The 24,710-nt window shown below is 37.1% G+C and overlaps 1 protein-coding gene across 4 annotated transcripts in view; it reads left to right on the top strand.

The window, feature by feature from the left end:
- Positions 1–24,710, top strand: part of LOC137186146 (interferon-induced very large GTPase 1-like) — a 130,700-nt gene that overhangs the window by 82,555 nt on the left and 23,435 nt on the right. Inside the window, exons 1-11 of one of the 4 annotated variants that reach the window (XM_067595043.1) lie at positions 2,577–2,675; positions 8,991–9,142; positions 9,243–9,339; positions 9,458–9,555; positions 12,521–12,604; positions 12,714–12,781; positions 12,891–12,977; positions 13,437–13,491; positions 13,687–13,887; positions 13,982–14,030; positions 16,632–22,984. The exons of 2 other annotated variants lie outside the window; for them this stretch is intronic. In XM_067595043.1, the coding sequence (XP_067451144.1) occupies positions 9,023–9,142; positions 9,243–9,339; positions 9,458–9,555; positions 12,521–12,604; positions 12,714–12,781; positions 12,891–12,977; positions 13,437–13,491; positions 13,687–13,887; positions 13,982–14,030; positions 16,632–21,310 (5,538 nt within the window). In that variant the 5' untranslated portion in view covers positions 2,577–2,675; positions 8,991–9,022 and the 3' untranslated portion in view covers positions 21,311–22,984. Of the gene's footprint in view, positions 1–2,576; positions 2,676–8,990; positions 9,143–9,242; positions 9,340–9,457; positions 9,556–12,520; positions 12,605–12,713; positions 12,782–12,890; positions 12,978–13,436; positions 13,492–13,686; positions 13,888–13,981; positions 14,031–16,631; positions 22,985–24,710 lie in introns of those variants that run through there. One more of the 4 variants, XR_010929007.1, reaches the window with a different exon arrangement.

A 24,710-nucleotide genomic window follows, 5' to 3' on the forward strand; every position in this document is an offset into this window, starting at 1 on the left:
CAGGAATTCAAAGCTTAAGACAGAGACACCAAACAATCGCACTGAAATACCTGAGGACAGCGACAAACAACCCTTCACTTCAAAGAACCATAAAGGAAGCAAAACTAACAGTTAACACCCCCCTCTCACTCATTCTACAGCTAACCAAAGACCCTCCAGCCACCAAACCCCCCATGACCGACTAACCAAACCTGGATACACAGAATATTATTCCACCTCTGCTGCTTAACATCACCCACATGCACACACATACATAAATGTAGATAAAACACACCAAACACAAGGGGTTTTTTTTATTGTTTTTTTTTTCTTCTTTGTTTTGTTTTGTTTCTGTTCTTGTTTGTGCCTTGGCCCACATGTGTCCTGAAACCTCATGAGTCCCCCCACATCCTTCTGCCTCTCCTCCGCCGACCAAGACCAAAAGGACACAAGATCCACCGACTATGGATAGAAAAGGGCAGAAGCCCTGAGCTATCCCTCCAGGCCCATGAACTTCTAAGTCTAAGTCTAATCAGAGACTTCGGGGGCATCTACTCCCTCTTCTGATGTGACTGCAGCTGCAGAGTTCATAACAGACGTACCACAGCCTTCTACATCCACCTCCGACATGACTGTGTCTGCAGTGTTTGAAAAGTTAAAAGCAAGTTTGGAGTACTGCTAAACTTCCCAACCTTGGATGATGAAGCACTGGAGAAACAATGTGAGGAACTTGAGAACACATTGAGGAGCGGAGAGGAAGCTGACATTTATGGGAGAGAGCTGGCCATAGAAATCAGAGACTTTCCTCAGTTACAAACAGGATGACTGCATTTGAACTGCTGGACTTTGTCCAGAATAAGGAACTGACAGAATTGTATCCAAATCTTTTTATATCCCTGAGGATTGCCTGTACCCTGCCAGTGACCTTTGTAGTGTTCACTTTATTTAGAATATTTTTGCACTCTTATATTGATTTTTATTTGGCAAAATATTTTTGGTTTTATTGTGTTCATTTGTCATTGTCTTTTTATGTAGACCTTGTTATGTGCAAGTTTGTTGCTTTTTATAGTTTAAATATGTTAACTTTATTATTTAGAATACTTTGTAATTGTTGATTGTATCTTAACTTCTCAAATTTTAATATAATTTTAATAGAAATTGTTTTGTTCGTGTTCATTCAGTTGTGAGATTGAGTGATTGCACCGGGAGTGTTTTGGGGCCACAAACAAAATCTAGTTTAGGAACACCAAAATCCTAGGGCCTGCCCTGCCCCCATGAGCAGCATTTGGCAACAGCAGTAAGGAAGAACTCCCCTTTAACGGGAAGAAACCTCAAGCAGAACCCGGCTCCCGGCGGCCATCAGCTTTGACCAGTTGAGTTGAGAGAGAAAGAAAGGGGCGGGGGCAGGGGGGACAACAAAAGATACATGTATGCATACATGTAAAATAGATTTAAGTTGTATCCCTTTTCAGTTGATTCAGAATGATGCATGTCTGCGAGTGCATCACTAGTGAAATCTACTGCTGGATAGTGATCTGTTATTGTAGTTGAGTTGAAACGTAGTAAGTAAGTTTCATGTTCTGGTTACTGATATGAGTCTAAGTTGCTACATTTAGCATCTCTAACCCTAACCCTAACCCTTAGGTATATGGCAATAATAAGCATGCAGGAATAATTATATTTCATGCAATATAGCAATGCTGTACCTAGTATTATAGAATGAAATGGTGTTTGTTCTAGAAGTTTAGAGGGCACTTGTAATGAGGCTGTTTGAGTGTCATTCATTACATACGTAGCAAATTGGCAGGAAATTATGTACATAATGCGATTATATTCTGGGGAGTAAGAATGCAGTTTTTTATGTAGTACTTCACATATAATCAATATTTATTTAAATCTTTTATTTCTATGGTTACAGAACCATGCAAACATAAACTCATTTTCTGTCTGAAAGCATTAAGTAGATTAATTAGAAACGTCACAGTATTTATCCTCATAATTATATCCTTATAATTCAATGCCTCCCCTCTTAAAGATGAAGACATTTAAGACATTTTTGGACCTTGAATTAGAAAAAAATATTTTAATGTTCTAAGATTTTTTAGGGGGGGACCCTGATTTTGATGGAGGTGGCCTGGAATTTGACACGGGCAGCCGCCCCGAAATTCTGAGTGGCCTATATTAATTAGTCAATTTCATTTTGACTTAGTTACTTAAAAATTCATTCATGTCCAAACAGCACTTTTTTAGGATTCAGGATAAATCTGAATGTTTTTTTCATTTATGTTGTAGTCTTCTGCAAAATAAATGTATTTTAAAATGTCTGAAGAGTTTTTTGATTGATATCTTACACTGCACCATAACTTAATTTTATGGAGAAACTGAGATGATTGTGATTCTCATGGTCTCTACATAGTTTTCCTAAATTGATTTAGGATCTTAATTCTGCAACACAGCAGAGAAAACAACTCTGTGCACTGAGACGGGTTAAAGTTTTATCAGGTGATTTACTGTAAATGGACGTTCTGTTTCCCAGAAACCACATGATCATTACGTGCCAACTGAGAGTGAAAGTAGCTTCACCAACAGAATAAAAGGGCTGTAATGCAGGACCACCTTGGCACATGCAGGGAGATGCTGCACTCCATCTGCAGGACAGATAGACGCCTTAACAACTGAGAGTCTCTGCCGCAAAGGTTGGTTGTACTTTTGTTTTGTCAGTGATTTTTCTGTTATTTACAAGTCAAACAACGCACAGCTATTTATACAACAGATTATTAATTATAATTAATGTGATACTCAGGGCTCCACTGTAAACTTGTCTGTTCAACCTTGTGACAACCTCAGCCTAACGTGCTGAATCATGCACAGAGGAAATGTTTTTCTTACAACTGTTTTCTGTATGTTTTTGACAAACCTGATTCTTTTACTTTGGTTCACTATGATCAACCAAAGTAAAAGAATCATATCATCTGATATGAGCTTTTCAAGATTTTCTGAAATACTTTCATTGAGAAGAAAATTGAGCAAACAAACACTTAACAACCACAGACACACACATTATACAGACGAGTATTTATAAAAACACGATGCCAAAGTATTTGCATACCAGTTATAACTAAGATTGTAACAAAAATATGCATAAAACTGTTCATCTACTATGTGAATTAGTTTATCTCATTGATTAATGAATGCAAATACTTTACAAAATACAATATAGTAGAAATATAACTTCAGTGTTTTCGATCTTTATTTACAGAACCTTTGTCTAGGACCTAGAAAAAGGTTCATTTGTTTCAAACATTTGTTTCAAATGTACACATTATTTTATAATTATTCACTTTTTCAACTTATTGTATCATTCCATTGTCACTACTGAAATAATAATAAATGTTGATTGTTATTATAAAATCCATTTTATCAGTTTATTTTATAAATAAGAATATATACTTACCACATATTGAAAACAATATTTTTAGAGTTGTGTTAGGTTTCTGAGATCAGCATTATTCTTCAGTACAGTTTTAAGTACAAAAATTATAGGATAAAAATAGAATACAAAAAATATAGCAACAATTTCTTACTTGTTGCTGTATTATTGAACTGCAGACATTTTGACGTGTTGTTTGCTTCTACATTAATTAAAACAAGTATAAAGATGATTCACAATGTATGCTAAAAGAAAAATGTATATAACTGAAATGTAGTGAGAGCTGCTTTTTGTTTGTAAGTATTGTAAATAAATATATGAGCAGTGAGACAAGAAAATATGGAAAAATGTCCTCTGACTCACATGGCACACATTTAGATGAGCAGAGATATTGTTTTAGGAATATTTGGAGAACTTAATATTTATGGTTTGTAGTTGTGTTGAGGTCGACAAACCCTTAAGATTCTTAACATGACATCTGCTGAGTTGGAAAGTTTCTGATTCCAGTTCTTATATTTTGACTGTAATCCTTTTACATCATAACTATCTCTCAATGATTTAACATTTTCTTGAGTCAATTTTATGTAAAGAAACAGCAAGTACAAAGATTTAGTGGGAGAAGAAGAGAAATAACTACAATCAGGTTATTCGACTGGTAGAGAAACCTGAAACTATACGGTGTTGTGTCGTCTTCGTTTTGTTGTCCCCTGTAAAGCCCAAATATATTTAAATTTTTTATGAATAGTCATTTATTAATTAAAAAAACAGAAAAAAATTGTATTTACAAAACTGAATTTAATCTCCATTCCAAATGCTCAGCCATGTTCATTTGCAATGATGGTCCCAAAGACACTTCTTTTCTTCTGAAGAGTAAAGATGAACATCACACTTGCTGCATAGCTTGTTGGTTTATCCTTTATTGCAGTGTCTGCAGCGTCCTCTCTTCGTCTTCACTGGAAAATGTGCGATTTTTCAGCAAGTGATACCTTGTCACGGGGCTTGGTGTGTTTGTTTGGTTGGGGCTCGATGATAATCACTGGCTGGGAAGTCAGTGGGTTGTTGGTTTTTTTGTCCACTTTACTGGCAACTTTATCTGCGTCTTCGTCACTCGCATCAGTGTTCAGTCTGATTCCATTTCAAAATCACTCTCTTCCTTTTGGTTGGTAACAATCACTTCCTGCACACTGTATACAAGACCTCTCTTTGCTGGTTGCATTCAGAAATGGAAAAAGTAAAAACAAATAATAAATATGTGTATTAATGATACATATAAGTATTACATTGTATGAGATAACCTGAAGGAATAGATAGGGTGGTGGACCAAGTGTTCAGGATTGAGAACTAAGTATTTTCCAGGCTGAATAATATCAGTGCAAATTAATACTAATTCATTTACACATTCCACTAAATTCACACAATACTGTCTGACAAGCCTATTATGCTCTCTACTTATCATACCTAAAGGAGTACTTCCATCCCCCCGTAACATTTACATCCCTACACACACCTGTCCCTGAACAATGCAACAACCATCCCACAAAACATTCAGAACAGTCAGAACCTGTTTCTAACTAATGTGACAGGCAACTATTTGGGCAAACAAACAAAGCCCAGAAAAAAGCCCAGGATCAGATAAATGTATTTTTTAACTGAAAAGTTACAGATGCAGTTTCTGATACAGTTAGAGCTTCAAATACTGCAACCAGGAACAGTTTATTCATTTGTTCAATTCTTGTCTAAACTCAAAATTTTAACAGAGAAAACAAATTTAGAACTTAGTTATAGTGAATCATCAAAGACATTATATTTCTATAAGTATTTTTTCCATATGTGAACATGTGAGAAATGCAGTGTCCTCATGTCATGTGTAAGGTATACATGCTATTTTGACTACCACTCTGACCCAGCGTTGTAGAATTACAACATAGACATAACAAGCTCAAAATCAAGTTTGATGAATGTATTCCACAATAACTAAGTATCCACATGTTCTAGACATTGTGATCATCACAAAAAAAATATCCAAGGCATGTTACTTATTTCTTGACAAATCCACTCCAATAAAACAAGAAGATGAGCTTGATGGAAAGTTTGCAGGTAGTGTGAGTTCATGGCCAGATGGCCGGACTTATAAACACATTTACTATCCAATAGCATTGCAAGGATAAACAATAGGACCCACTGACTATGTAAATGTGGTCTTTAAAAAAAGGATTTACAGATTTTTTTTTTTAGGATAGCTAAAAGGGATTGTTGTAATATTGCAACAGTGGGCCTTACAGGGTTAGGTAGACAAACTAAGATTCTCAACATGACATCTGCTGAGTTGGAAAGTTTCTGATTCCAGTTCTTCAATTTTGACTCTAATGCTTTTATATCATAACTATCTCTCAATGATTGAACATTATCTTGAGTCAATTTTATGTTAAGAAAAAGCAAGTACAAAGATTTAGTGGGGGGAGAGGAGATATAACTACAATCAGGTTATTCGACTGGTACAGAAACCTGAAACAATATGGTGTTGTGTTGTCCTCGATTTCATGTCGACATTGCATTTCCTCGTTTCCCCAGCAATCCACCTGTCAGGTATGAAGTAGATCGGGTGAACGGTTCTCAAGATATGCAAAGGACAAACCGACATACATACAGAGAATCCTTGCTTTATAGAGGGAGAGTAGTGTAGTGCCCATGCCTGTTCGGAATCGGCTGATTTTTCAATACCTAGAGAGAGCTGTGCCCCTCTAAACGCCTCTCATGTAGACTATTGGTAGACTCTACAATTTACCTATGTTCGCTAAATGCCTCACATGGAGACTACAATTTTGAGTTGAGCTGAAGTTGATCAGATGAACCGTAGTGCCCGTTCAAAACGTGCCTGAAACATCCTGCGCTATGTCTTGAACATACATACAAAGTTCCCACATGTGAGGAACGGGAATAGAGCTTAGCTCCCTGAACTCTGTCAGTTCATTCTCTATGATACTTCTTATCACTGTAGATGTAATTCCACCTCTGACCACAGTATACGTTGCAATAGCAGAGTGGCGCAGTCCGTATTTCTGCTTGTTGAATCTATGTGCAGAAGAAGAAGCAGAAGCAACATTGTTTATGTAGTATTTTTATATATTTCTGAACATGCCTGGGACATCCAGCACTGAGTCTTGAACGTACATGCCAAGTTTCGTTCACAGTGTACAGTTCAATGGTAGAGCTTAAGTCTCTTAAATGTTTTCAAGTCATTAAGACTATGGGTGTAATCCCATTTACGACCACAATGTGGGTTGCAATGGCAGAATGGTGCTGTCCGTATTTAAGCTTGTTGATTTTACGGACAGAGGAAGAAGCAAATCTACGTAATTTATGAGGTTTTTTTTATATATCTCCCGAGAACCACTCTTCTAAACAACTTTACACATTAACACTGTACTTACCCGTTTCCCCAGCAATCCACCTGCCAGGTATGAACTATACAAACCCCCATTCATGCATACATACTTACATACAGACAGACAGACAGAGATTCCTTGCTTTATATAGAGATTAGTTTACTATAGGTTAAGCTGAATTTTTGATATGAATACAGTTCAAATATTTAACTTTTCCCCACATTCAAACAAAACTTTGAATTCTGAATAAAAAGGAACAGTAAATCAAAGTTTACACTAGTTTACACCGGACATTTTCAAGCTGTGAGGTATGAGTGGTCGTTAGGAACATTATTCAGAATTACCATGGATAAACATGTACTTTTCCTGTCACATACATATATGAAACCAAACTCATTCACATACTATACTGAAAACCACACACACATACACAAATGTACATTACATACAAGACTGAAACACTCTCATTAAAACTACTGAAAAGCTTTCACTCATACTACTAAAGTGTGCACATGAACACAGTTGAAATGCTCCCATATAGTATTGTGAAAACAGTTTACATTAACTATTGAAAAGCTTTCATACATACTAGTAAAATGTGCTCATATACACAGTTAAAATGCTCTCACCATAAGCAGCAACTCTGGGCTAGAAAACCAGCTCTAATGCAAACCAATGGGCAACGTCATGGTGTCCATGTCAACTTCTTTTATACAGTCTTAAGTGTGTGACTAATGTTGGACTTGCATGTAATGAATGAAGAAGGAGACCTGCAGAAGTAGGAGACCTAAAACTCTGGAGTATCTGTCTCTGCAGTGAATAATCTGATGTGTTTGATGTTTCTTTGTTTCTTCTTTGAAAACAAAACTACTGTGAAACTATCAGCAAATTATGTTTTATTTCTCTTATTTACTCACTTAGTTTTCTTGTCCCTCTCTCTCATTCTCTCTCTAGCTCGCTCGCCCACCATTCTCTCTTGTTTGCTCCTGTGAGTAAACTCAGCTCAAATTACCGTTCATCATGTTTTCAATGTTTTGGCTTATCCCCCATAGTTTCAGGCTACAATAGTCCTGTATCAATAAATCATTTTATTTTGCTATTTCAGGAACCTTAATTGCCTCCATGAGCAGTGTGTCACAGCCAGTGCTGCTGCTGCAGCTGATCTATTTAGTAATTCTGTGATGGCCTTCCCCCCTCCCTCTCACCATGCACTCACACCCAAGATTCATAAGTGACAAAAGCAACCGGCAGTCATTAATTTTCAACAAAAGCTGGCAGAGGCCTTGGCAGCAGTGAGCAGCATGATGCCAGCACCAAGAGTGACGAGTTGAAGTTGAGCAGAGCTTTAACTTTATGCAAATTAGCAGTGACACCGCTGAAGCAGCAACCAATTGCAGATTGGGATTTGATTTTTTTTCCCGCAGCAACCGCTGTACTAAACATCCTAGCAAACATCTGTTACTACTGCATTAATAGTAGGCTACTTGTACAATTATTGTTCTAGATGTATTCTATAACTAGCCTATAATGCTTTATTCCATAGGCTACTTGGCCAATAATGTGATTTTTAACATAAAATGGCATTTTTATTTTTTAAATGACAGAAATATAGACTAGTCACATTTTTCTTACTAAATAATACACAACTGAAACATGAAAAATTGTATATTTTATTATCCTTGTCAAATTCACGGCCGGTCTGCTGAACAGCTCTACTACAAACTTTATATTGGCTACAACCAAACTGATGTCTGCAGAGCTGCTTGAACGACCTGCCCCCTGGAGACAACTGCTAGAGGACTAGCAGTGAGCAGCCACTGACCAGAGTGCCTGCTGCTGCTCATGAATCTCTTGGTGTGAGTGCCCAGTTAGACAGAAAGTGTTGTAAAAACTGTCACGCTATGGTGCTGCTGTTGTGACAAATAAAGTTAGTTGTGAGGGAAACGACGTGTGCCTTGCTTTTTCATGTGCTAACATGACTGTGGTTATCTATGCCAGTTTAAAGTGAACCATATTTGTGACATTGGTGACTCTAGCCAACCCAAAGATAGATAGGTTACAGGATGATACACAGTCCAAATGATTGGAGTTAACAGCAGTGTATTAAATTACATTTTTACAGTCTCTTAAGTTCTTGTTATCAAAGCCTGATCAGCTCAAGCATAGCTTAACAATATGCTCCTTCATCTCTGCAGAACCAGCATGAGGTGGCAGTCATTCCACTAACATGGAGAAGTACGAAAAGGTGAAGGAAATTGGGAAAGGTGGATTTGGAACGGCCATCCTTGTCAAATCCAAAGAGGATGGACACCAATATGTCATCAAGGAGATATATGGCATATCTGGAGTAAGAACCCTTTGCATAATATCCCACAGTATCAGTGTTGATTTGAGCTCCTCTTTACTACGTTGCTCTTTCACATTATCTGTCCCTCTCACTTTGACAGATGTCAAGTGAAGAAAGGCAGAAAGCTCAAAAAGAAGTTGAAGTCCTCGCTGAGATGAGTCATCCCAACATTGTCCAGTATAAAGAGTCTTTTGAAGGTATAAATGATCTTAGCTGTAACCTCAAAGAATCTCAGAGGTCATCTACTGCAATAATATCCTGATGTATACACGTGTTTTCATGCATGTTCCTTATGCTGTATAAAAATCTTTTTAGAGGAGGACTGTCTGTGTATTGTGATGGACTACTGTGAGGGAGGAGACCTCTTAGAGAAGATCAACTCTCAGAAAGGAGAACTTTTCTCAGAAGATCAAGTAAGCTACTAACTCTTCGAGACAATCATGAATGTTTAGGATAAACCTGTTGTAGGAACATCACCTTTGTTAACACAAAATCCTCATTTGAAAAGGGGCACCACTTCCCATTATTAGTCTAATTTAACTGTGTCGGGAAGAAACACAGAAATAATTTTATCAGTCTCAGGTTTGATGTAGTGTGTTACAATACAGTGATCTAATTCTCTGCTCAAATTGAAGCCATAGACAACAACATGCTAATAAAGATATATTTATTGAACTAATTGATGATCAGTGAATAAATGAAATGTCAATGCAAACAGATAAAAACTAATCAACCAGGATAAATGTTCAAAATGGCATGTTAGAAGTTATGAATGAGTGATGGTGAACTGTTTACAATAGCGTAATTAACAGAGAATTAACTAAGGTAGAGGTAATTTAACTGACCAACTTCTCCAAAGAATTAACCAGAGAGTTCAATTTAAACGACAGCAACTCTTAATCATGAGGTAGATGGAGTAACGTTGTTCAGCCTACTTTGCGTAGTGTTGTTCTCAAATGTCTCAGCGGGCTCAGCTGTTGTCCATATTGTCAGGTCGGAAAATCAGCTGTTCTGCTGCAGGTTTCCCAGCGGAGTTTCTGCTCGTGAGCATTGCAGGAGCCTTTAAGGAACAGTGATGTCAAAGAAGGATAAAGGCTGGTCTTAGTGGTTGTTTCTGATACACATTCTTGAAGAGGTCTTGATCCATAGAGAGCAGGTCGTTTTAATTGAAGTCTCTGACCGTCTGACTTTCTTACTAAATAACTCGAAAATAATCTTGCTGGCCAAATAAAACTATACTTCAAAATAAAAAGTGTGAAAGAATTTCAACATGAAATTTGTTTTATTGAAGTAAGAATACTGCACATAGCTTAAAGAAAAAGAGAAAGTTAACTTAGAAGATCACGTGATAGTAGTGTTAATTCTTTGCTTATCAAAGTAATCCTTCATATGTATGATATTCCTACTAAGTTATATAGAGTATAATGATAATTTAATATATCACAATAAGAAAACATCATATATAATATATGGTCTATATATAGGTCTTACTTCAACAGTCAGCCTTAATGAAAGTTGTCCACTGGATGGTACTATGGTTCCATTACTATGTAACAATTAAAACTAGGTATTTCCATATTGGATATACTTTATCATAGAAAGATCAGAGTTGGACTGGTTTGACAGGAATGACTTATATATATAGATTACAAGATGGTTATATACTTAGGGAACATTGAATCAAACTTCTGGCTTTAGGGAACACATAAATTCAACTGGGCTTAACTGAATTTACGACTAGTCTGGACTATTATTTGGAGTCACAGCAGGGTGAAAGCAACAGGGGAGGATGTGCTTTAGAATGTAAAATGTAGATAGAGTTGTCAAAACTCATCAAACGAATGATGAGGTTTCACTATGATAAACAGTCTCTCTGTATTTGTCCAAGGAAAGGTCCTTTAATCTGGTATCCTCTGAAACTTGGGTTGATAAAGCATGTAGCAGCATTGGTGTCATAAATTCCACTTGGGATTGTCCCACACAGTTTATAGAGAGTTTGGGGTGAGGAGATGGTTCTGTGAGGAGTCAAAATTGACACTTTAATGTGAAGGAAGGGTTCTCAGTTTACCTGAGGGCACTTCCAGACGAAGTTGAATATACATCTATGTCTGTTGAGGTTAGGGGTGTTGGGACGGGTAGGAGTGCGTTTGGTTATTAGTATAACAATTCATAATTATCATAGATAATTATAAATTATGAAATCAAGAGATCTGTCAATCCACACAACAATCAATGGCAATAAAGCTAAAAAGCTAAAAGCTAAACAACAACACTGATGCTGAAACTAACACACACTAACACTGTCTCTGCCCAGACTTAAGCCTCTTGGTCACTTCATGAAGCGAGCAGGGTGTGTGTGAAGTCCATCTTTCTGCCCGGTTCTGTCCGGCTCTGTCCTCGGCTCGGATGCAGACAGTGCCTGTCCTCACGGTGTTGGCAAATCTCACGGCAAGCTGGTCCTCGGCGGCGTGGCAGAGGAAAACAGCAGTCGACTCAGTGGAAAAAGAACGGGGCAGAGAAGTTCCGCGTCATCCTGAAGGATCTCCGTTTCTTTCTTCTGGAGGGAAATTGAGAGCGCTGGTTGCAGCTACGGTCTCTCTGGGATCCAGGGATGGTGTTTGGGTGAACACAGGCGAAGTCTCGTCTCGTCCTGCGAGGGGAAAGACTTCGGTGAGGGGAAAACACGTGCACGGTGTTGCCTCCGTTAGTCAAGCTGACTCGCAGGGGGGACAGGAGTTCCCCCAAGTTCAGTTCAACATGGATTGCGTATTTTTCAGGGCGTTCTCTGACTTTAAAGGGGCGGTGATGTCATGACTCCGCTATGCAGGAGCGTCTCTGCCAATGAGAGATATGTATAGTATGTACTAGTATGTTGCATGTTTCCTGTCAGGGTGTGAAATTTGCAAAGCATCACTAGAAATGGAGTTTGCAATAGACTCCCATTGTCTGTGAGCAGCGTTTTTTGTGCTGTTCCTTTGTCTCAGGGGGAACAAAAGAAAAAAGCACCTCATGGTCAGGCCTCAGCGGGTACATGTAGGCTATCTCTGTGTGACCTCATGGTTTGAAGCCCAACAGGGGTTATTGTTGATTGAGCCCAGACCTTCTTTGGGCTCTCTTGGGGGTTGCAAGAAAAACAAAGATCAACTGGTTCTCCTACACTATTAATCTTTAGGGTGAAACTGTGCAACATGTGGATAGAATTCATCATATAACACTCACTATTCCACTTCACTGTACTCTTCTTTAACATGTATTTAGACTCTTTTTAATGTTTTTATAATATTTTTTTGGCTTTTTCTGTCATTAGAATTACAAATGATGTATATAGTGAAAGTTGATACTCTTAAGTGTGGCTTTACGTTCCTCTGCCTTTCTTAGATCCTGGACTGGTTTGTGCAGATTTGTCTGGCACTAAAGCACATCCATGATAGAAAAACCCTCCACAGGGACATTAAACCACAGGTATTGCTTCATGCACCACATGATCTTGCCTCAGTGATGATGCGTTTTTATTTGTATTGTATAAACTCATGATAATGACATTACATGTCTTTTCATGATGTCTGTATAGAACATATTTTTGACAAAAGATGGGACTGTACAGCTCGGGGACTTTGGAGTTTCAAGGGTGCTGAACAGGTATTTAAAATGTCATCTGAATGAATCTGCAGATCTCTATAAAGCCAAGATTAAAATGGAAATAGTAAAGCATAATACAGTCTGCTTTCTATTCTCTTCTTATTTCCAGCACTAAAGAACTGGCAACAACAATCACAGGAACACGACTTTACCTTTCACCAGAGATCTATGAAAACGAACCATACAACAACAAAAGGTACTAACTTGATGCTCTACGTTGTGTTTGTCTAATTTGTTGTGTAAATTAACATTTAATAGTAATCCAGTAGACAAGTTCTCTCCCCACTGAACTGACTGTGAGTCATGCAGGATTAGGTGAAGGTTTCTGGGAGATGTGAAGGTATCATGTCTCCTCTTTACTGAGTGAACCTGCCTGTTTATATCTACAACAGGAAGCTACTGTAGTATTGATTTCCTCTTAAACTATTTTAAGTATGAATGTAACCTGATCCTGATTTAGTTAACTGAATGAAGTAAATTAAGCAGACACTCAGGGACAAAAATTAAAATAAGTCTAGGACTTTATTGCTGAATAACTGATAAAGTCTGATATGTTTGGAAGCCACTGTTATTGAATAAATGTAAATCTACCCTCAGAACTGATCCCAGTTTGTCTATTTTTTTGTTCTCTCCTCTGACTTTCTCTCCTCTGCAGTGATATTTGGGCCCTCGGCTGTGTCCTGTATGAAATGTGCACTCTTAAGCCTGCAGTAAGTATTCTGTGTGTGAGCTGTTTACTAATTCATGTAGATTTAATGTATCTTACACAGCATTGTAATGCTCACATACTGATTTAGATTTCTTCTCTGTATGTCTAATGGTTGACAAACAAGAATGGGTCATCTTTCCTTTCTTCATTTTTTCTGCAGTGGTTATAACTGTGTACTAAATATGTTTCCTCTCAGTTTAATGCTGACAATAGCATGCACCTAGAGGTGAAGATCGTCCATGGCTTCTACCCTCGTGTGTCTGATCACTACTCCCAAGGCCTGCGTTCTCTCTTGGAACAGCTGTTGAAACACGACCCCACAGAGAGGCCCTCAGTCAGCAGCATACCGGAAGAACCTTTCCTCTCCTGTAGGATACAGAAGTTCCTCACACCACAGGTGGAGAGCACAGTTAGTTGTCTTTGATACAGCCTCAATTTACATAAAGCAGACTGTGTTCAGTTATAGAGCATTTATTCTCTACTCATTCCAGATCATTGCTCAGGAATTTGGCCATGCCTTTCTTCAAAAGCAGCAACCAGGTAAGCAAACTCTTAATCTCTATAAACAGATATCAGCATACGAATGCAGAATCTGAAGGAAAGGGACAAGACTTGATATCTCATTTGATAGCTTTCTGGTTTCCGTTTATGTTCCTAGTTTTCCGTAAACAGTCCATGTGGGGAGCGTAAGAGGTGATACTCATTGGCCGAAATGCCGTCTGGACCTAAAACACTTACAAAAAGGTTTCAGTGTTTGTATATTGTGCGGAGAAACATTCAACTCGTGTAATAAAAGAAACAAATTACTTTCAGTTTAGCTTCACTAACAGTGGTAACTTATTTCTCCTCTACCGGCATACACCTATTCTCTGTGGCTGCGGCTAGACACACACATACTTCAGATTGACGGTGTTTACACTACTACGTTACACACACACACACATTACCCACAAAGCCACCTTCTTAAAGGAGGCAGGCATGGCTTGCAACACTGGGAAACAAAAAGGAAATGAAGTGATGAGACAAATGAAATTCGCAAAAAATAAACATAAGTCACTGCAACAGGTGGAGAGAGAGAGAAATACGGAGCAGCATCAGTTCAGAGTGAAGCAGGTGGAGGTGCAGCATGTAGTGATTTTACAGTTTCTTGATGATCAATTTCAAATTCAAGTTTAATGAACAAAAAACTATTAATTACATTGTGTTCATTAATAAAAGCCTAATTACTTAATTTTTGTTTGTAATAGTTGCTTTTTAGATATACAAGTCTATGTTTAATTAAATATTTGTGTTGTGTTTGCACTAGCCTTCAGAGGCCAGAATTTTCCCCACATAACTGACAGTCGCATATTACATGACCTTAAATCCAGCAGAATACATAATCAACCTCTGCCAAAATGTCTCCTATTATTTACACAATCTTCCCTGAAATGCATATACAATAAGGAGAGATGCACACACTGCAAACACTCACACAAATGACTTGCAAACAGCAGTTTCAGTCTGGTATGACTGACTGATAAATACAACACATGTTTAGGACCAAATGCGTCACATCTGCACATGAAAAACAGACACAAAAGCCACAGGAAATGTGGCCCTCTGTGTGCATCTGCTTCTCTCTCACACACACACACACAGTAGAAACAGTTTCATTCTGTGAAACATTTGCTTATAAAATCTGCCCAAAACATGACTTTTATGTAATTCTTTTTTTCATTTTCAAAAACATTTTACATTGAGTGATTGAAAGGACCAAAGCATCATATTTTCTCACCACTAGTGGTATCAAGCAGTGCAGAAAATTTAAGTTTTATTGTTCAGGTTTTGAGATATTTGTCTCTTGAAAGAAATGTTACTTTTGAATTATTTCAAAGTAGTTTTTCAATGCTGTAAGCACCAAAAACTAAATTCCATTCTCCTCCATTGTGTTAGCATGGAGGCAAAAATTAGATAAAATTGATAAGATATTGTTTAACCCTTTAAGGACAAGAGGATTACATTCAGTTTTCCCTGACACTTACTGATACTTTTAATTTGAATATTTTATCACAATATTAATATCACAATATGGTAATTTTATGTAAAATCCATAAAATAATTGAATAGACATTGATGAAATGCAATAAACTGTGCATGAATACATTACATCAGACAAAACTCTTCAAACACGTAAAATAAAAAAAGAAGACTGCTTATTTAGACTGTAATATTTTGTAATATGACATACACTAACGTAACCAGGTTACAATCTGATTTTCACAGAAATCTGGGAAACCTGGTTTCCATAATCAGAGCTAGGCAAGAGAAACCTGATTTCCCCTGCTAGATCTCTCCTGGAGAGAACTGAGTTCTCTGTCATGTAGTATACACTTAACCATTACAGAGATAATTATATGTAGCCATGTATCCTCTTATTCAAAGTAATTAAATATAAAATCCAACTCAAACTGAAACTGACACTAAGTTATGTCTAGAGGTCTGAATAAGTTGGTTTCTACAGCTGAATAGTTAACTGTAAAATTCAGAAATATTTGCTGCTGTATGGAAAAAATGTGCTCTCATTAGAGCGCATGTCCTCTCACTGTGCTATCAGTCACTCACATACACACACACAATAAAACATAGTGGATGTGTTGTCCAGAGGGAACAAAGAAGGTTTCAAGTGTGTAATTATATCGGGTTGGAAGTTGACCACTGAGAGGTAATTCCAATGAAAACAGTTTACATTATTTCAGACTGACAAAGTCTCAGGGAGAATATTTACAGTCATTCTGTATTTTGGTCCTGTGTCAACAGTCAGTTTTAGTCACTATAAAAAGTCACCAACAAGACTTTGTCAATCTTTTGACCTTATTTTGCTACAGTTCTACCAACAAGACCTGACAATTTAATTAAAAATATCAATTAATTAAAAAATACAGATCACAGACTAACACCACCACCAGAATACTCTGAGACCTATAATGCTAAAAACAGAAAATATTTTTTGGGAAAATGTCAACAAAATCTTTTACATTGCGGTAGTGACACACACACACACACACACACACACACACACAGAGTCAAACATATAGTTATAAAGGGTTGCTGATTTGTATGTTGTTCATTTTTAAAGTGATTTTTTTTTCTCATTCGTAGTCTTTTTCAACTTTCTCTCCAAACTTGGACTGAAGAAATTTTATCCCAACAAGCTCACTCTTCGATCTCTCTTGGAAATCAACAAAAACAGCATTTATGATGAAACTGTTGAATCACTGGAGAAAATACCATGGTGCTTTCTCAGGAAACTCTTTCAAATCAATGCAGAATGCAGAAACTGTACACAATTATCAAACAATGATGCTGACAATAAGAAGGAGGAAAAAAACAATGATCTGTTTGACTTTGGCCTGTTCACTGCAGATGACTCTGCAGACAACAAGGTTAACCCTCTCGACCTCATAGTTACACTCTTTCTTTGTGCTGACAGCTTCTTGCAACAGGAAATGGCCCTCAAGATGACAATGTGCCAGTTTTCTGTCCCACTGCTGTTGCCTCATGGTGATAACAGTCAGTGTTCCCTGATGCTGTGGGCTCTGAGAGACATCATCAAAGAGTGGTGTCCACATGATTTGTCTGAATCAAGAGGGTTTGTTGAAAACAACATTGTCCAAGCAAATATACCATTCTTTACCTTTGTGAGGCTGAAAAACTGTAGTTTGTCCAAGTCACAGATGTTGAATCATGTTCTCAGTCGTGGTCAACAGAATCACAACATCTTCATACACAGAGATATGAAAGGAGGAACACTTAAAAGAGAAATTGCCAATGGTTTGGTCGAGGTTTGCTGGTACCTTCCCTGTGGCAAAAAAGATCTTGACATATTTCCAGGACCAGTTGCCTTTGCCAATTTGAGAGGAGACATTTGTGAGTCACTCACACAATTCAATTTTCTTTATCAAGTGTCAACTGCTACCTTTGTGTTCCTGGACAAAGTTGAAGAAAATGAGCACAAGATTCTGACTTCTCTTCAAGATGTGAAATCCAAACTCTTCTTGGTTGTTAATCGCAAGGACAACTCTAGAGAGGACATGATGTCTGTCCAGACAACACTGAAAGAGTTAGAGCTACCAAAAAGCAGTGTGAAAATCAAAGACCCAAAGGTAAATGTTGCAGAGTTTTCAGAGAAACTTTGTGAGTCCATCAAGGAATCACTGACAAACACAGTTATCATTGTAAATATGCATGAAATAGCTGTTGAACTTGGTCTGTCTTTGGATGAAAACAGAAGTTACAAACAGAAGAAAGCAGTTGAGGAGATCGTGGTTGACATTGAGGGACGAAGTATACCAGACTACAAGAAAGAACAACTTCCTTTGCAGGGAGATAAGTGGAAAAGATTATCGCAGTTAGAGAAGGAGGAGTGTAGATTGAAATCTGGCAACTCAGAACTTGAACAGAATAAATGCCAGCTACAGGAAGAAAAACAAAAGATTAGGGAAGAACAAAGCAAACAAAAACTGTCCAAAGGAATGAAGAGTTTCATTAACACTTTATCCACAAGTGACAAAGAAGAAAGAGATTTTTTTCTTAAGTGGATGAAACTCAAGTTTAACACACATTCACGGAGGAAACTGTCTGAGCTGCGCAACAAATTCAAAGAGCAATGCAAGAAGAAAGACATCAAACTCATTGCAGCGTTAGATCAGGCTTTGATGGAGAGCTCTTTAGGAGTAGAGCATTACATGAGAGAGATGGGACTCATCTATGAGTTCTCAATTTTTGGCTCAAGAAACACTGCTGATGAAATATCTCGTCTCCCTGGTTTGGCTGCTGAAATGCTGTTGGATGGATATCCTTTAGAGCTCTTGGATGGAGATGCTTCCAACATCCCAGAGAGATGGGTGACAGATGTGCTGACAGAGCTTCACAAGAAGGTTGGAGGGAAGAGCAGACTGTTAGTACTGACTGTGCTGGGTGTTCAAAGTACAGGGAAGTCAACACTCCTCAACACCATGTTTGGTGTGCAGTTTCCTGTCAGCAGTGGCAGATGCACAAGAGGAGCTTATATGCTTTTCCTCAAAGTTGGAGAGGATATGAAACATGAGTTGAATTATGAATTTATAGTTCTCATTGACACAGAGGGTCTAAAATCTCCTGATTTGGCAGAACTAGATGAAAGTTATGTGCATGACAACCAGCTGGCAACCTTTGTGATTGGTTTAAGTGATGTCACCATTATCAACCTCGCAATGGAGAACTCAACAGAAATGAAAGACATCCTGCAAATTGCAGTTCATGCCTTCTTGAGAATGAGACATATTGGTAAAAAGCCAGTTTGTCATTTTGTGCATCAAAATGTTTCTGGAGTTTCAGCTCATGCAAAGACCATAACAGAAAGAAAACATCTCTTGGACCAGCTCAATGAAATGACACAAAACGCAGCTGAAATGGAAAAGAAGCCTTCTATTACAGCATTCACAGATGTGCTGGACTATGACTTGGACAAAAACCACTGGAACATCCCAGGAATCTGGCATGGAACCCCTCCGATGGCAGCAGTGAACACAGGTTACAGTGAAGCTGTAGCAGATTTCAAGAAAAATCTTTTGGCAACAGTGAAAACAGACCGAAGCATTAAAGTCTCACAGATCCCAGAGTTTCTAGAATGGATGAGAAGTCTCTGGAAAGCAGTGAAATATGAGAACTTCATCTTTAGTTTCAGAAACACTCTTGTGGCTCAGGCCTACGACAACCTTTGCAAAGAGTTCAGTCAATGGGAATGGCAGTTCAGAAAAAAAATCCTCTCCTGGCAAACAGATGCAGAGATGGAAATCTTAAATTCTGACAATGAAGCTGATATTCAAATTTGGAGCAAATTGGTTGATTCAAAAAAATCACAGATGTCAGAAAAAATAGCAACTGAAGAAAGAAAAATGAAGGAGAAACTTACAAACTACTACAAAAAGAAAGACCAGAATGTAAATCTGATAGAAAAATACAAAACTGACTTTTTCAACAGCGTCAGTAGTCTCGCAAAGGAAATCAAACATTCAGTGAACAATAAATTGGATTGTGCACTTGAGCCGAAAATAAGTTCAAAAAAAGTTCAAGACATTCAGAAAAAATATAGAGGTGGGGTTGAAGACGAGGTCATGAAGCTCCTGAGTGCCTGTAAAAACTCTGATAAACTGTCTGATGAACATCTGACACAGAAGTTTGAAAAGATGTGGACTGAAGCCACTAAAAATGTGTCTGGCCTGAAAGAGCGAAATATCGCAGCATGTGTCCTGAAACAGTTGAGAGGAAATTTCTCAAATCAGAATGTAAATGAGGAATTGCAGAACATTAAAGACTTAAAGGAGATTGGGAAGGATCCATTTAAAACCAGACGTGAACATACTGACTCCTGGGTGAAGAAGGTTGGATATCTGCTTTGGGGACCAGGAGATCTGCAGAAGTTTGCTGACAGCGTCATTGAGTCTTGCACACGGTTTGTGTTTGATAAAGCAAAGACAAACACAGATTACCAGGACTCTTTTACAAGGGAGCTTCTTGAAAAAATAGATGAATACCTTAAACATAGCTATAAGCATCACAAAACAAATATGCAGTTTGTGTTTGACCTGAAACTTCACATGTGTGGCATTGCCTCAAGGGAATTCCTCAAAATGCACCAAAAATTCTTGTCAGATAAAGATCCTAAAATTCAGCTGCAGAAGTACAAGACTCAGTACTTCTTAGATTTTCTTGATTTATACAAACAGAGAGATGATTGTGAGCGCAAAGCAAAGCATTTTGTCAGATGTTGTATCAAACCTGCTGTGGAAGAGTACATCAACAGATCTCTGGGAATAAACATTGTGGATGAAATTTTGACAAGTTGTCATTCAGCAGAGTTCAGTTCCCGCTCCTTTTTCCAGTACAACATTCAGGAGGAGTTGCTGCAAAAGGACGACTTTGACAGTTTTGTCAAGTACATTTGTAACTATGAAATATATGTTAAGGATTGGATATTTCAGCAAATCCAGCAACAAATGTCAAAGAACAAAACTTTGTGCAAACTGAAACAAAAGAATCTGAAGGTGATAGTTGACAAAATCACAGCAGCCTTAGAGCAGGCCACAAAAGGACCAGATGGTGTTCAACTGCCAGACAACAATGAAAGCATCACAGAGCTCATCAGCAACATGCGGGAGTATTTGATTAAAGACATCTCAATTTCAGAGGAGGATGAAAAAACCACCTTGTTTCAAATTCAAAGCACATGTCATCCATTTATCAACAGCCTCAAAATGTCAATAAAAGACTTGAAAGAACAGCTTCAGGAGGAATTCTCAAAGTCTGAAAACGTCACTGAGACTCTGAACAAACTTCCAATCAAACCACAGGAGGAGCTTTTCAAGCGAGTGTTTGGTTGTGGAAAACAATGTCCATTTTGTGAAGTTCCCTGTGAGGCTGGAGGCAAAGATCACAAACAGCATCATGCAGCTGTTCATCGATCACAAGGTCTTGGTGGATACAGAAATGTAGACACTCAGAAGCTAGTTGCAACACTGTGTACAACTGCTGTGCAAAGTGAACGTAGATTCAGAAACACAGGTACTAAATGGGAGCCTCATCCTTACAAAGACTACACCAAGTACTATCCAGACTGGCACATTCCTCCAGATCCCAGCATAGAGGCATCTGACTACTGGAAGTTTGTACTGGTAAAATACAATGACAGATTTGCTCAAGAATACGAGGCCAAGCCAGCTGATGTTCCAGAGGCCTGGAGGAGAATCACAAAGGAACAAGCACTGAAGGGGTTAAAAGATGCCTTCACCATAAAGTGAACAACGTACAAATGTCTTTAAACAAAACCACATTTTAAACATGCAAGTTTTTTTCTAACAAAAATGAACACTGGAGAGGAGCAAAAGGACACGAGGACTAAACACATGAGAGCTTTCAGCAGAGCAGATCAGATCAGTCAAATTCAATCAGTTAAATTCAAAATATATCAATACTGTTTTAATGTATATTGTTTTGTTTTTAATGTAAATGACTTTCAAACAGACTAAAGCAGCTGCTGACAGTGAATACTGTGGCATCCTTTGGTCTGGTGAACATGATGAATGACAAATGATGAGTTGAACAAGTTGCTGAGAAGTTGAAAAGCTAGAAATAGTTATAGTTATCAACTTTTTCAGTACTGCTTATTTTACTTTTTTGTTTTGTGTTTTTAATTTTTGAGGATTACAGACATTTTGTTTTCTTCTCTCATGATTAATGACTGGTGTTCATGATAATGATGTTGACAATGAAAATGACAAAGAAAATGATGTACAACAAAGATCCTGTAAAAAAAAAAAAAAAGAAATAATGTTTTGTTATGTTTTTATCTTTATTTTTTGGTTTGTGATCATTACAAATGTTTTGTTTTTCATTTTTTCAAGTTTTTATTATTATTATTATTACTGTTATTCTTTTCTTTGTTCATATTGATATATGACTATGTCAATAGTAACCAGTGTGCAAGATAATGATGACGATGATGATGAAGATGTCAGCATGGTTCATTCAGTGTTTGCAGTTGGCTTTCTAATGGTTACTACCAGTCAATCAATAACAAATATTGATACAACTGACTTTTGGTGCCTTTCTGAAGCTGAACATGAAACAAAGAGACAGAAAGCACAGAAACAATTACTCAGACTTTTAAATATTTACCATATTTTTTCTTGTTTATTTTGTTATTTTAAATAAAAATGTGATGATGATGATGATGATGATGATGAAGGCCTGCAGTATGTAGTTCAAAGGTCATATAATGAGATGCTGTTTTGTAACACATTTTACTACTTTTAATATTTTTTTATAGTTTTATTCTTTAACATTTCTTTCAAAACATAACATGCTACAATGAAAATAGTTATTAATGTTTTCTCGGAGAGTAAAATAAATAATTTGTCATTAGTTGAAATGTTTGCATTTGATGCAAATTACTTTGTGATTCATGTACAAATACTGAGAGGTCCTTTCATGTGTTGTTGATGTTTAACTTTTTCTGAGATATTATGTGTTGAACAAGTCAAGTTATCTTTTAAAAACATATTTTTTGGTTTTTGCATTTTACTTTTTAATGAGTAGAACATTTTCTCCCTCAGTCACTTTGTAACACAACTATGTACATGACATGAGCTAAATATAATGATGCTGATGCTGTTGTTGATGTTGTTGTTGATGATGATGATGATGATGATGATGATGATGATGCTGTTGATGATGATGATGGAGAACAAAGGCCATGTGAAACAGATGTTTTCTAACATGTCATCACTATTCTTTAATATTTTTAGTTTATTTCTAATAGGAACATGCAAAACATTTGATCTTTTGATGTGTGTTTGATAAAAGTCAGTGAATAAGAGTCTTTATGTTGTTGTAACTGACCTTTTAGCTCATGTTTAAATATTGTCTAAACAAGCCAACTGTGGGAATAATGTGGCATCTTCTGCTCTGTTGATCATGTTCAACTTCTGACACAATGAATTAACCAAGATACAAACAAGTTTTGCTTTATCAGTGTTTTTTTCTTCTTTTTTACAGGTTGACATACAGTATAGTTATGTGTATAAGGATAAGTGATAGTGATAATATACTGTATGTACAAAGCTCATGTGACAAAATATCTTTTGTAATAATCAAATTAATGCATAAAGCCATCACATGTAGAATATCAAACATTTGACACCAAACAACAACTTTAGATCAATATTGACAATTTCAAAATTGATAAGTTCACAAATATTGGGTATAAAGTTTTCTTCTACAAATGTATTACTTTAGTTTTATGTTTTTAAAGTTGTAATCAAAGCCGCTGCACTACTGACAACAATGGTGTCACTCTTTACCAGCTGTCAGTAGTTCCTTTATTTCCATTGTGCATTGCATTATGGGACAACAGTGTCTATCAACAGCAGTTATCAATTATTAATCAACACTACAGACTCAGAACATGTTTAGATTCAAATTGTATAAAATTATGACCCAATGTTATAAAATATGATTCACAGAGTGGTTTACAGGTATTTGGAGGATTATTCTCTATTTTTGGTTTTATCTTCACAGTTTTTGAGATATCTGTCTCTGAGTTTTCTGCCACCATCCCAATACAATGGAGGTGCATTAAAAAGTGACATTTAAAAGACTTCAACAGTATCACGTCTTTCTAAAAACAATGTCCCCACTTACTCCGGACAATCCACAGGACACATTCTCAACAATCCTGAGTGGAAAGACTTTCTACTAAACTAATCTGACATCTTTTTACAGTATTTTCTGTGGATTATCCATAGTAACAGTCGCACTTTCTAGAAAACACACTGCTGCTGATTTTAATATAATGTAACTTTTCAGCGCTGTGAGAACCACAAATGAAACTCCATTGAACTGGTGTGGTGACAGACATCTCAAACACTGGACAAATAAAACCAAAACTATCTCCATGACTACACATATCACAAGAGGTTACTCACAAAATGTTTTTCTGCAGTTTTGGGTGAACTGGTCCTTTATCAAATAGAACCACTAGACACCAGTATATGCTGTTAATTTGGCACTGGAGTAACTTCTTCATGAAATCTTAAGAGGATTCAAGTCTATCTGTTGTATGAATACACAGTGAAACACTGAATCACAGTTCAAAGAGCAAATATTGAGAACAAGAGAGAAGTAGTGAAGTAGTGATAAGTTCAGTCTTCTACCACTTGAGGGCACAAGAGTCAAGTCCACCTTGTGTGGAGTCTACACTCTATTGCAGCTTTCTAAATGGAAAATTAAGAGTGTCTGAAATCAGAAACTGCACAGTCTTATTCATATATTAATAACTCCTGTCTGTGTTTGATCCAACAAGATGAAAACATGACAAATAATCTGACGGACAGTTTAAGTGACTCCTTCACCTCTCTGCCTGTCAGTCTCTGTCACTTATTGACTAACTTGTTCAATCTCAACCAGGTGTGTAGACAGTAATGTGTCTGAGCAGCACTGACCCACCAACATTATCATATTACTTACACTTTTATATCAAATGTGATTTTAATGATTTTGGATTGACTGTTTTTATTTGATTTTATTGTGTCTCAGTGTGATCAGATGTGTTTTATTATGATTATGTTGAGGTCTTATTGGGTATCTATAGTTTTTTGTGGATTCTTTGGTGCTTTTATGTCTGGAGCACTGGACCAAATG

Source organism: Thunnus thynnus, chromosome 1 (genome assembly GCF_963924715.1).
Source record: "Thunnus thynnus chromosome 1, fThuThy2.1, whole genome shotgun sequence".
Classification (NCBI taxonomy): Eukaryota; Metazoa; Chordata; class Actinopteri; order Scombriformes; family Scombridae; genus Thunnus; species Thunnus thynnus.